At 42.1% G+C, this 12679-nt stretch overlaps 1 protein-coding gene across 1 annotated transcript in view; it reads right to left on the bottom strand.

The window, feature by feature from the left end:
- PYGL (glycogen phosphorylase L) overlaps window positions 1-12679 on the bottom strand; it is a 99671-nt gene that overhangs the window by 75915 nt on the left and 11077 nt on the right. Inside the window, exons 4-7 of the mRNA XM_060142712.1 lie at window positions 12024-12127; window positions 3817-3948; window positions 544-655; window positions 136-218 (exon numbers count right to left, since the gene is read on the bottom strand). Of these exons, the coding sequence (XP_059998695.1) occupies window positions 136-218; window positions 544-655; window positions 3817-3948; window positions 12024-12127 (431 nt within the window). The remainder of the gene's footprint in view (window positions 1-135; window positions 219-543; window positions 656-3816; window positions 3949-12023; window positions 12128-12679) is intronic.

Below are 12679 nucleotides of genomic sequence, written 5' to 3'. Positions count from 1 at the left end.
CAGGAAGAGATATGGTGATTATTCCTCACTGAAGGAAAAAACCCAATATTAAGTATGTGCTTTATGGCTACTGAATAGGTGCTTCTGAAATAAGCTGCTTCTGTTTCCACTGAGAAAGCAAGCTTGATCACTCACATTATCATTGGGATAGAGGACCCGGGAGATGTTCTCGGCCAGATTCCGGTCCAGCACAGCCTGAATGTAGTCTCCAACGTTAACTGAGGGAAACGTTAGAAAAATGAATAAACAGACGAGCCAATCACTGTTTTCAGAAGCCCCCTGATCTCACCTGATGCTTGTTGGGTACCATGTGGGATTCCTAAAACTCCAAAGAGATTTCAGCAAACCTTCATGCTGTGATTCACATGACAGTCTAAGAGGGTTAGACTGAAGGACTGATTTAGCCATGTGCCCCATACCTGCTCCATATAATGCTTTAGTCACTAAAGAGTTTGGATCAGAAACTCAGTGCAACTTGGCTCTAATTATTGGACAGAAAGATTAAAGGTACACACGAGGAAAGGGAGCCCACGCTGTACTCACAGTCTCTGAGGTTAAAGTCATTGGGTGCGCGAGCGGACCAGAGGCGCATAGTGTTGACCGTGTTGTTCAGATATCCAGGCACCGGGGTGTCATATGGAAGAGCAAGGACCACCTGCGGGGTGAAACCAAAGCAGCTACTTACTGTTACCCATGTGGATGGAGGAGGTTGAACAGAGGTGGGAGACAGCAGCTGGAATTTGGTTCCTGGCTCCATCACCAACTCAAACTGTATGATCCCTAAACCAAGCTAAGGGTCCCAAGGCTGGAGGTGGTATTAGGGGCCATGTCGGTCCTCCTCGCACTTGGAACAATATGGATGGCTGGAATGACCCAGACAGATGGTCCCAGATGGTCCTCCACATCATTTCCACGCTGACTTCCCTTTGTGTCCCTTGCCCTGATCTAGACACAGATCTTTCATGTTTCAAGATCAAGCCATTGCTCTAAAGATAGCAAAATATGATGTGCAAAGTGGTAAATGTGAATCTGTACCCATTAAAAAACAGTAATCAAGATAAGTTTCATGTAGGCTATTCAATGATCTGATTTCAAATACGGTGAAAATTAGCAGAATAGGAAATTTATGAAGATAAATATTACATATGATGTTTAAAATGCTATGCTGGATTTTTCAAAGTTGCACGAAGAACAGTTATTTTAGTGATCTAACAAATAAGCTGATAATTAGCTGAGATGTGTCTAAGAGGTGAGCTTTGGAAAATTTAGCTCAATATTTGTGACGGTCATGGAAATAGAGAAGAACAGGAAGATGAACCATGTTTCACATGAATTTAAAATTTATGTGGGAGAAGACAAATTTCTATTCCCTGCCTCATCAGAATCAAGCTCTAAGGAAGGGGAATGACAGATGGATTGAATTGGAGGATGCTAGAGATCATCTAGTGCAACTTAAGGTGTTTTGGATATGAGGGGAATGAAGCTGCGAGAGAAGTGACTTACCCAAGGTCATAGTCAGTGGTAGTGTTGAAACCTAACCACAGATCTCTTTAATTTGGTCTGCTGAATTATGAAGGAATGAAACACTTTAGCCTGTATCAATCAGTCACATACATTCAGTCATGCTTTCATGAACATCATAACCACAGAGTAATAAATCACATTTATGTGAATATCTTTTACTAGGAAATAAAGATCTCTGGAGTTCTAAGAGCAAGTTGTGGTCAATCAGGAGAAGTCACTTACAGAGTGGGACTCTGAGTCTGGGTCCAAACATGACTCGTCCTTCTGACCCTCAAAGCATAATTGAGGCAGCTGGGGAAGCACATGGCTTGGAGGTCCCTTTAGAGAACTTCAGGGAGAAGTTGCCACCTCAGAGCTCACACGAGGCTGTGCTTTCTTTGGGATGCTCCCATCGTGGTGGGAGCATGAGAGCCAGGACTCCCCTCATGAGCAATGTCCCATCAGCCTGGGCACTTGTTCAGAGATGCACTGCAGTGTGAGGCTCCTTCCTGAGAGTCCTTCTTTCCCTCTCTCTCTTCACAGGTGTCACACCTGCGTTGCAGTCTGAACGACTTCCCCCCTCCTCCCGTCCCCTTTCCCTTTATCTTTCACAGGCATTTCTGCAATAGATCACTTGTACTTCTAATTCTCCCTTCTGTCTGCTTCCCAGAGGACCTGAACTGACACAAGAAATGAAACAAGTAACTCAGTTTACTGGAAGCCTTCACAGCAGGCATACATGAGGTCTGACCTCAAGCTCTCTGACCTCACTAGCTACAAATCTGGGGCTGATCAGGCAGTGGCGTCAGTCCATAAAATTCTGCACAGGGTGGGTCAGCTCACCCTTTATTACATCTGCCCCATAAACTTGCCTTTGTGGGCACAGAAAAACACACTCTCCCTAATTGAATTTCTGGATGTATTATGAAAATGTCTAGAGGTGCTTTGTAAATATATCATCAGGTCATCATAAGGTCATCAGTGGGACTTATGAAGTAAACAGAATGCTTCCAGGATTGGGAGTATAACCTGCGTACGTTTAAACAGATCAGAAGCCACTGGAAGTTTTAGACGCCAAATACTTGCTAGATTAATACCCAAAACATGTGAGAATTCTTTAGGCATATTAACAATTGATTTGTTGCAGTTCTTATGGTCATATTTGTAATCAACTGCAACTCAGTTGTGGTCTATTGTTTAACCAAAATAAAAGGGGGGTGGTGGATAGAGGGAAACATCTTGAAATTACAGTATTAGTTTCTTCCTTATTATATATAATGACCTATTTTAGCTTCTAATCCATTATTTCATATGCTGAAAAAATCATGTTCAGATAGGAAAAACTTCAAGAGCAGTCTTTCTTTTGTGAACTGTGAATAGCCTTGCATGGATTAGCAGAATAAAGCATCAGCTTAGAAGTCCACTATAACGTGGGTCTAGAGTCCGCAAACCAACTGCATTTAGCATTACGATACTGAATTTTGTTCCTGATTTTGCCATATAAGAACAGCATTTCCTTGGTCTTTACCATTTTCTTTAAGCTTTTCAAGTGGCCAGTGAGACATCTTTTCTGGCCTAAGACTATATTTACTAAACAGATATCTCAAGTGGACCCTCCAGTGGTTGGACAGTGCGATCCAGTAGTTGTTAGGGGTTATTTATCAGGACATATGAAGACAGCAAAGCACAAACCACCACTAGAGGAGCTGAAAAGTAAATTGTTCAGTAGCAGGGTAACACTCGAGTCTGGGGGCAGGATAAATACACGGCCGTGAATTAAGCACACTTGGACTGACACCAGCATTATTTCTCTAGAAGTGATTTGGCACACAGTAACAGAGTGCATTTTGCAATATTTTGCATTGTTTTTCTTGACTTTGTAATGAAGAAGAACTTTGGTAATCCTTTGAATAAATACTTCACTTGAAAAATATTTACCCCTTAGAATTTACAAGTCAATGTACATATGGCAGTGGGGTGAGGAATGACATTTAACTTTATTCAATCTTGGTTTCAACAGCTTTATATAAAACTGGAGAGCTAAGCATGCTGGGATTATAGAATTGATTAATTTCTTATAAACCGGATGACAAAATGACCCTGGTAAGTCACTTGACCTTGGGGAAGTCACTTCTCTCTTGGCCTCAGCTCCCTGGTCTCCAAAATGAGTGGGTTCACCAAGAGACGTAACAGATTTATTTATAAAAATATACTTTATTATTCAATATACAACACACTATACTCAACACCACATACACGTCACACGCTGTGCCATCCTCTATACAATGCTCAGCACGAGGACTCTCAGAATACCTGCGTGTTGACCCACTTGGTTCCGGCCTCTGTGTGCTCTACGTTCCCGTAGAAGTGAACAGGCAGCATGAACTCTGGGCGGGCCTTCTCCCAGGGGTTTCCATGCCTGAGCCAGTCATCTGCCTCTTCTATCTGCAAAAAGGACATGGCTTAGAATTTGTTTTTCAGGAGCGGTGGACCTAGCCCTTCAATTATATCAAATTAAAAGTATTTTGGGGGACTTCCCTGGTGGCGCAGCGGTTAAGAATACGCCTGCCAATTCAGGGGACACAGGTTCGGTCCCTGGTCCACGAAGATCCCACGTGCCTCGGAGCAACTAAGCCCGCGAGCCACAACTACTGAGCCTGCGCTCTAGAGCCCGTGAGCAGCAACCACGGAAGCCCATGTGCCTAGATCCCGTGCTCTGCAACGGGAGAAGCCACCGCAATAAGAAGCCCGCGCACCGCAACGAAGAGTAGCCCCTACTCGCCACAACTAGAGGAAGCCCGTGTGCAGCAACAAAGATCCAACGCAGCCAAATAAATAAATTTATAAAAAAATATATATATATTTTTGACTGAATCAACTCAAGAATACTGTTTTGGCAAGAAAGATGTTGGTTCTGTCAATCTCAATTCATCTTTGTTATTGTCGTACAGCCTAAATCAACAACAATACTGGCTAGTGTTGCTCTAAATGTTTTATACATATTATTGCATTTAATCCTCATAGCAAATATAGGAGGGAGCTATGGCTTCTCCCTTTGTTAAGGAAATTGTAACTTGCTCAAAGTTGCACGGATAGTAAATGATACAGGTAAGATTTGATGGTAGGTCTGTGAGTTCTAAAGCCTGTGTCTTAACATCTGTGAATCCAATTGTCTAGCTTGAGGGAAAGAGAGAGGCTTCCCAGGGATGTTTATTGTTGGATACCTGGACCTGATGGGTCCTACATTATGGTTTCTGTCAAGAGCTTTGTGCCTTGAAAGCACAGAATCGGTTAAGAAAAAGTACTCATAGAAAGCTCCCTTAATAAGGCTTATTTCAGTATAGGCACAGAACGCTATAACTTTTTTTTTCATTTTTTAATTTGGAGTATAGTTGATTTACAATATTGTGTTAGTTTCAGGTGTACAGCATAGTGTTTCAGTATTTTTGCAGATTATATTCCATTATAGGTTATTATAAGATAATAGGTATACTTTCCTGTGTTATACAGTATATCCTTGTTGCTTATCTATTTTATACATAGTAGTTTGTTAATACCATATCCCTAATTTGTCCCTCCCCCCGTTCCTTCTCCCCTTTGGTAACCACAAATTTGTTTTCTATATCTGTGAGTCTGTTTCTGTTCTGCATATGCATTCATTTGTATTATTTTTTAGATTCCACATATAAGTGATAACATATAGTATTTGTCTTTCTCTGTGTGACTTATTTCACTAAGCATAATATGATCTAGGTCCATCCATGTTGCTGCAAGTGGCAGTATTTAATTCATTTTTTATTGCTGAGTAATATTCCATTGCATATATATACACCACATCTTCTTTATCCATTCATCTGTTGATGGGCACTTGGGTTGCTTCCATGCCTTGACAATTGTAAACAGTGGTTCTATGAACACTGGGGTGCATGTATCTTTTTGAATTAGCGTTTTCATTTTTTCCAGATATATACCCAGGAATGGAATTGCTGGACCATATAGTAGTTCTATTTTTAGTTTTTTAAGGAACGTCCATACTTATTTCCATAGTGGCTGCACCAATTTACATTCCCATCAACAGAACACATTTTGTAGTCTTTGTTTAATTTAATCCTTATGGAATTTTGATCTGATAATGAACTATTATTTATTTATTATATTTTATTTATTGATTTGGTCATGCCAGGTCTTAGTTGCGGCATGTGTGCTCCTTTGTTGCAACCGGGGTGGGTGGTGGGGCTCCTTAGTTGCAGCTCACCAGCTCCTTAGTTGCGGCATGCGAACTCTTAGTTGCAGCACGCATGTGGGATCTAGTTCCCTGACCAGGGCTGGAACCCGGGCCCCCTGCATTGGGAGCGTGGAGTCTTAACCACTGCACCACCAGGGAAGTCCCATGAACTATTATTTCTAATTCGTTTTGAAAATGACATATACTAAAATGCAAGGAATTTATTTTATTGACAATTACAACATTTTCCCATGTATTTATGTCAATTTATAACAAAATATTTCTCATAAAAATTTAAAAATCTAATTTGTATTTTGGGTATCCTGGACATCAAATGCATTTTGTTTTCTATAAAGAAACAAATAAAAATGCCAAAACAAGAACAAAAGACACATGGTGGGGCTGGGGTTGCATTTTTAAAGTAAAGGTATTATGAGTGAAACCTTTAAAATAGTCCATATACATTAAAAAATGCAATCGTGTTCTGGCAAGAAGGGAGGGGTAAGGTTTTTAGTACAAAGCTCCCTTGTCAATGAGATTACCCCCAATATGGTTATTTTACCTACCTGACTCCTCATCCTTCCCTCTTAGAAAACTCAGCTTTAGTTTAAAAAGATATTAATGATGAATTATGACACAATGCTGGATGCTTCATGATCACCTATGTATGAGTTCAGCGTCTGCCCCAGGCACAGTGTGGAGAGAGGCAAACAAACACAGCTATCTTTTGAGATATTAGACAAAACATTAATGTCAACAACCAGACAAGCAAACACACATCCATTTATTCAAACATTGATCATATTGGGAATGCTAGTAAGCTGCCCATTAACAAGAGCTACCAGCATCATGATGAATGAAAAGGGGACACACAGAAACAACATCTTTGGATAGAAGGTCTGGAATTAGAGAGCTGCAGGAGGATATAGCAGATGCAGGATGAAGCCTAGGGAAGGCTGGACCTAGATGTGAGCTAATCAGTACAATGCACCTTGTTAAAATGCAGAGTCTCAGGCAGTCTGGGGAGGGGTCTTAAATTTTCCATTTAAAAATTTGCATCTTGGGGCTTCCCTGGTGGCGCAGTGGTTGAGAGTCCAACTGCCAATGCGTGGGACGCAGGTTTGTGCCCCAGTCCGGGAAGATTCCACGTGCCGCGGAGCGGCTGGGCCCGTGAGCCATGGCCGCTAAGCCTGCGCGTCCGGAGCCTGTGTTCCGCAACGGGAGAGGCCACAACAGTGATAGGTTCGCGTACCGCAAAAAAAAAAAAAAAAAAATTGCATCTTAACATGTAGCCGGCGGGAACACGGTGCAGCAGGGAGCTACACAGCGATACAAAGTCAGGAACTGTAATTCAGAATTGAGACTTCGGCTATCCCATTCATAAAGAGAACAAAAATACAATTAAAGTTTAACAAGGAAAGGATTGAATTTTATCAGTTGATAAGAAATTGGTTAAGTTAGAGTCCTCTAGCTCATGTTAATAACTAGAAACTCTATGAAAAATAAATGAGGATATGCACAAAGATCAAACATCCTGACTTACAAAACACTTCACGCTGCACTTAGGCAAGAGCAGTGTTCTGGGTTTCAAATTACTGGTCAATGTGAACACACAATGCTTCCTGTAACAGGAAAGAACCTTACGGCCTATCTGCCTCACTTCAGCATTCAGGACTGTTGTAAAATACACCTTAAGTTTTTACATGAACCAGGAGGACGAGGAGGCAGAAACAGCATTCCTCTCGAAAATCATGTCCACAGGTGAGCTGACAAGATATTTTCTGCTGCAAAATGCAGCAGAAGCAGACTCTTCTCCCCTCAAGCACTGTGAAATGCCCGTACAAGAGAGGCTGAACACTGGGCTTCCCACCACTGTCCGGCCCCTCCTGGCCTCCTTTGCAAATCAGAAGCTGCATTTGCTCTTTTGAGGACACGCTGTTAAGCAACAAGGGACTAGTCAGCCAGTCACTCTCAATGTTGGTCTGATTTTTTCCTGCCAAATAATGGCTGGTTTTCGTTTCACTGGGTTAACAAGTTCTGGAGGAGAACAGGACTCCTAGCTTGCTGTTCTTTATTGAGTCTCTTCCTGATTTTGGCAAGAAATCAGCCAACACTTCCCTCAGTTATGCAAAGCCTGTTTTTAAGGTAAATTGAAAAATAGATATTTCATAAAAGCAAGCTGGTCTGAGCAGATCAGAGGAGAAAGAGAGAACTGCCTCCAGCCACCCCAGCTCAATCCACAGAGACTGCGGGATGGTGATAAACCTCCTTTCTATCTTGCTTTCTTCCAACAAATCAACAAACTGGTCTGTAAATTTAGATTTCCACCTAACCAGTGATCCCTGAGTGCACTAACTTGCTGAGCCATATGAAGGGCAGGGGCCAGACGGGAGGAGAGCTTCCATTTATATACAAGTGGGCTGTGTGGATCTGAACATCCCAGATGAAAAGGAGCTGAGACAAAGCAAGCAGGAGACTGTGGCGTGGGGAGCAGCGTGCCCGCCTGGGTGGTGGTGGCAGTGGTGGTGTGTGTGGGGGGGATGCATGGCAGCTGGATCTGGGGTCTTCCTAGAGAGATTACTCGGTGGGATCTATTCCAGCCAGCATGGAAGCAGAGGTCAGCTCAGGGCCTCTGTGAGTGACTGAATTCGAAGAAACGCTTTTCCCCTCAACTGTGGGATACACGGGACATGAAGAACCAGTGAGCAACCAACAGGAGTTGTCAACAAACTTTGCTTTCTGATGGTACCAGTCATTTGTAAATGTTTCTGGGGAACACCAGGAATTCAACAATGGCCAGGAGAGGGAGGCTTGCTGGGTAATGTGAACTGTGCATGGCTAGGTATAGCAGGGTTCTAAGAGAATGTTCCAGCAGACTGCTTGATTCAACCCTGAGATTTCTACTACCAGCGTCTTTCCACTCAGAACTTTAGCGTGTGACTGTTTAACTTGAGGCTGTCGCAACTGCCTTTCCCCCTCTTCCTCCCAGTGGCCAGTCATTTTCAGAGGACTATGCTGAGAAGGTTTCAATGATCCCCATTAGAGTTCGAGGTAAGTCAAGCATTTGAGCAATAAAATTGTTTTCCTTGGGGGGTGGGGTGGAGTTCACAACACACACTTTATTACTGCAAATCTTCCTTGAAGAGAGCCTTCAAAAACTGAAAGTCTATCAACCTTTAAAAATCTTCCTAGTTTGTGCAATTTTCATCAGCCTTCTCCACTGTAAGAGCAACCATGTAGCTGATGTGAGTAGAGCAGTGACCATGCCCCCAAAAGGCATTCTGCTTTCCTGGAAGATATTTTTTGTTTTTCACGGAAACAGTTTCTTTTTTATGTTTGCTTTTTAAAATCCCATCCCAGTGAACAATGGCTATGGTAGATAAAATTAGGTGTCCTTCTGACTCAATTTCAGTTGTAATGAAAGAAGTGATGATGTAGTAAAGCTAGCTTTGGAGACTAGCAAAAGCCACTTGGTCTCTCTTTTTCCTTTAAAGACACTAGCATATATACTTCTTGGGTCTCACAGGAGAGAAGGGATGGTTTCCTGAAATAAGGCCATTTAAAAGTAGCAAAGGTCATAGGTGGGATTAATAAAGAGTGACCTTTCATAAGACTTTGGGGGAAAATGCACTTGAAAGACAATTTTTTGAGACTGATCTGCTGAGTTAAAAAAAATCTTTCACAGAAAAGTAAGAAATAAAATCCTTAAACATCCTGGGGTATAATGAGTACCATACAGGATACAAAGACTGAGAATGGATACCACGTATCGCTTGGTCAGGTTGTGTTAAAATCTTGGTCCAACTGGAAATGCCTGCCAAGCTAGGCTTCTCACCATGTAGCCCTAGATTACTTCACTGTGGAAGGGAACCAATTATTTTGTTTTTATATCTTTCTTTTTTTTCTATTTTTTTGCGGTACGCGGGCCTCTCTGTTGTGGCCTCTCCCGTTGCGGAGCACAGGCTCCGGACGCGCAGGCTCAGCGGCCATGGCTCACGGGCCCAGCCGCTCCACGGCACGTGGGATCTTCCTGGACCGGGGCACAAACCCGCGTCCCCTGCATCTGCAGGCGGACTCTCAGCCACTGCGCCACCAGGGAAGCCCCGTTTTTATATCTTTTTATGATTATAAAATACACATTTCTTATGAAATATGCGTCATGTAGGAGAACAAACAGAAGATAGTCAAAGTCACCCATAATCTTACCTCCCAGAGATAATTAATTACTGTTGAAGCTTTGACATTATTTTTTTTTTCTAGCACTTTATCTTTCTGGTTTCTTTTGGATAGGTCATACTATCCAAATGATCCTATACCTCCTTTTTTCAGCTGTCATAAACAATTTCCCATTTCATTATAATTAATTAAAAACATGATATTAATGGTTACATTAATATTTTATTATATAATACCACAATTAAAAAAATTATCCTCCTTTTATTAGGCCAAATTAACATTTCATTGAGTGCCTATGTGTGCAACAGACATTTTACATATTTTCATAGTTCTGTGAAGCTGGCATCTCCATTTTGCAGACAAGAAAAGTGAGGCTCAGGGAAGCTAGGTAACCTAATCAAGACAACAAACTTCATAAGGGTAATGAGTTGCACTTAGGCCTCAAATTAGAAATTAGATCTCATATTAGGGCCCAATTTCTTTTCCTACCCAATGCTGCCTCCTAATTGATTTAGGAGTAGCTAAAGATACACTGGTTCTTAACAAAATTTGGAAGTTTGTCTTTCAATATGTTCCCAGAATTCTCCTCCTGGGACTTCCCTTGGTGCATTCTCTTATATCCAATCTTTTAGTGCCCCCCTTCTTCGGCCCAGAGTGTCCAGACACTGAGGGAGGGGAAAGTGGATGGCGGTGACACTCAGCTTCTCGTCCTTCCTCTCCCCTGGGATTAGCTCCAGCCTAGGTCCCTCAACCCAAGGCCTGATCACGCTGACCTTGGACTGACTCTTGGGAGGGCTCAGAGAGCTCAGGCTTCTTGAATATCCAGTATCCTTTTGCCAATGATGTGTGTGTATGAGACAAAGATACGCAGAGAAAAAACCTAAATCACACTTAGCATCGGGGAAAACTGTCCATGCCAGGGCTGACTGTAGTTCAAAGAGTTACCAAAGATAAACAGATACTTAAGAATCTAGTTTGGTTATATAAAAATAAAATGAGAGTCATTTGTATGGATTCATTACTATTTGTGCAGTTTTCTACAGAGCACTATAATTATACGTATTACATATATGCCAGAGTATTTTAATATAATAGTTAACAGGACTGCCTGCTTTCGTCTTATAAAAAAAATTAGAACACTGAGCTTACGTATCTTGTAAAATAGGCATGTTAAGGAGGGCAAGACTCTGAGTGTAGAAAAGAATACTGAATGTGGACCTGGAAATCTGGGGATATACAGCCTTATTTGCCAGCTGTGTGATCTGAGGTGACTTCCCCTCTTAAGACCTTCAGTTTTCTCACCTACAAAAATGGTGACATGCTTCCTACTATCAAGAGTTATTGGGGGACTTCCCTGGTGGTGCAGTGGTTAAGAAGACGTCTGCCAATGCAGGGGATACGCGTTCGAGCCTTTGTCGGGGAAGATCCCACATACCACAGAGCAACTAAGCCTGTGTGCCACAACTACTAAATCTGCGCTCTAGAGCCCACGAGCCACAACTACTGAAGCCTCTGCGCGCCTAGAGCCCGTGCTCCGCAACAAGAAAAGCCACTGCAATGAGAAGCCCACGCACCCCAACGAAGAGCGGCCCCCGGCTTGCTGCAACTAGAGAAAGTCCGCGCGCAGCAAAGAAAACCCAATGCAGCCAAAAAAAAAAAATAAATAATAATAATAAAAAAGACCCAACGCAGCCATAAATAAATAAATTAATTAATAAATAAATTAATTAATAAAAAAAGAAAAAAGTTATTGGGGAAGATCATGAGCTAAAAGATGTGCTCCTCCATTTTATATGCTGCAGAGATAGGACACTGCACATTATAGGTAGCCCACATGCAGGCAATCAGGGATAACTATCTTCAGAGCACCCCTGTGAGTCTGGCACCATACAAGATGCTACGGATCTGGTGGTGAATGATATTGGCGATACCGGCAGGCTCTCTGCTCTTAGGGAGCTTACACCTCAAAGTGGGAAGGCTGACAGTATTCACTGATGTCAACCAAATGCCACAGAAAGTAGTGAAGCTCTACGTAAAATGTCCATAAGTTATAAACCATCCAGAACACCATGAAGACAAAGGACTTTAATGACAAAATTAAAAAATACGTCTCACGTACCTGCCATCCGTCTCGAATCTTCTGATTGAAGATTCCATATTCGTATCGGATGCCATAGCCGTAGGCTGCAAGCCCCAGAGTTGCCATGGAATCCAAGAAGCAGGCTAAATTAAACAGAGCACAGGCCACAGGCAGCGTCACCAAGGTTACTCAAAATTCTGTCTTTCTCTAAAAAACATGGCAGCCACAACACATTTCTCTATGAGAAACCATATTTGTATCCTAAAGCAGAGACTGCAGCACAGCGGGTATTAAGTTTTTAAAATAACATTCTAATTATAGAATAAACTATGGAAAAGGTAGAAAATACAAACATGTATAAAGAAGAAAACAAACATTTATTACCTCACCATCCAGAAATAACCACTGTGTTGGCATTTCATCTGAGAAATGCCAGGTGTCTACGTTAGAAATGTCCTTTATTGTGTCTATGTTAGAAATTCCTTTATTATGTCTGTTCCTCACACTGCCCTTTCTAGGGGAAGCGGTCTCCATGCCCCCCTGCTTGAAAAGACGTGTATAATTTACATGTAAATTGACTGACTAGCTGGACATCTGGGGCAGACTCTCTTTCTGGCTAATGGAATTCCAGTGTGGTTCACATTATCAGGTGGCCTTATGCTTCAGGGAGGCTGGACGAACTGAATCTTGACTAA

The sequence above is a fragment of the Lagenorhynchus albirostris genome, chromosome 1 (genome assembly GCF_949774975.1).
Source record: "Lagenorhynchus albirostris chromosome 1, mLagAlb1.1, whole genome shotgun sequence".
Classification (NCBI taxonomy): domain Eukaryota; kingdom Metazoa; phylum Chordata; class Mammalia; order Artiodactyla; family Delphinidae; genus Lagenorhynchus; species Lagenorhynchus albirostris.
The sequence above is the reverse complement of the archived record's forward strand: the minus strand, read 5'-3'. Positions and strand labels throughout refer to the sequence as shown.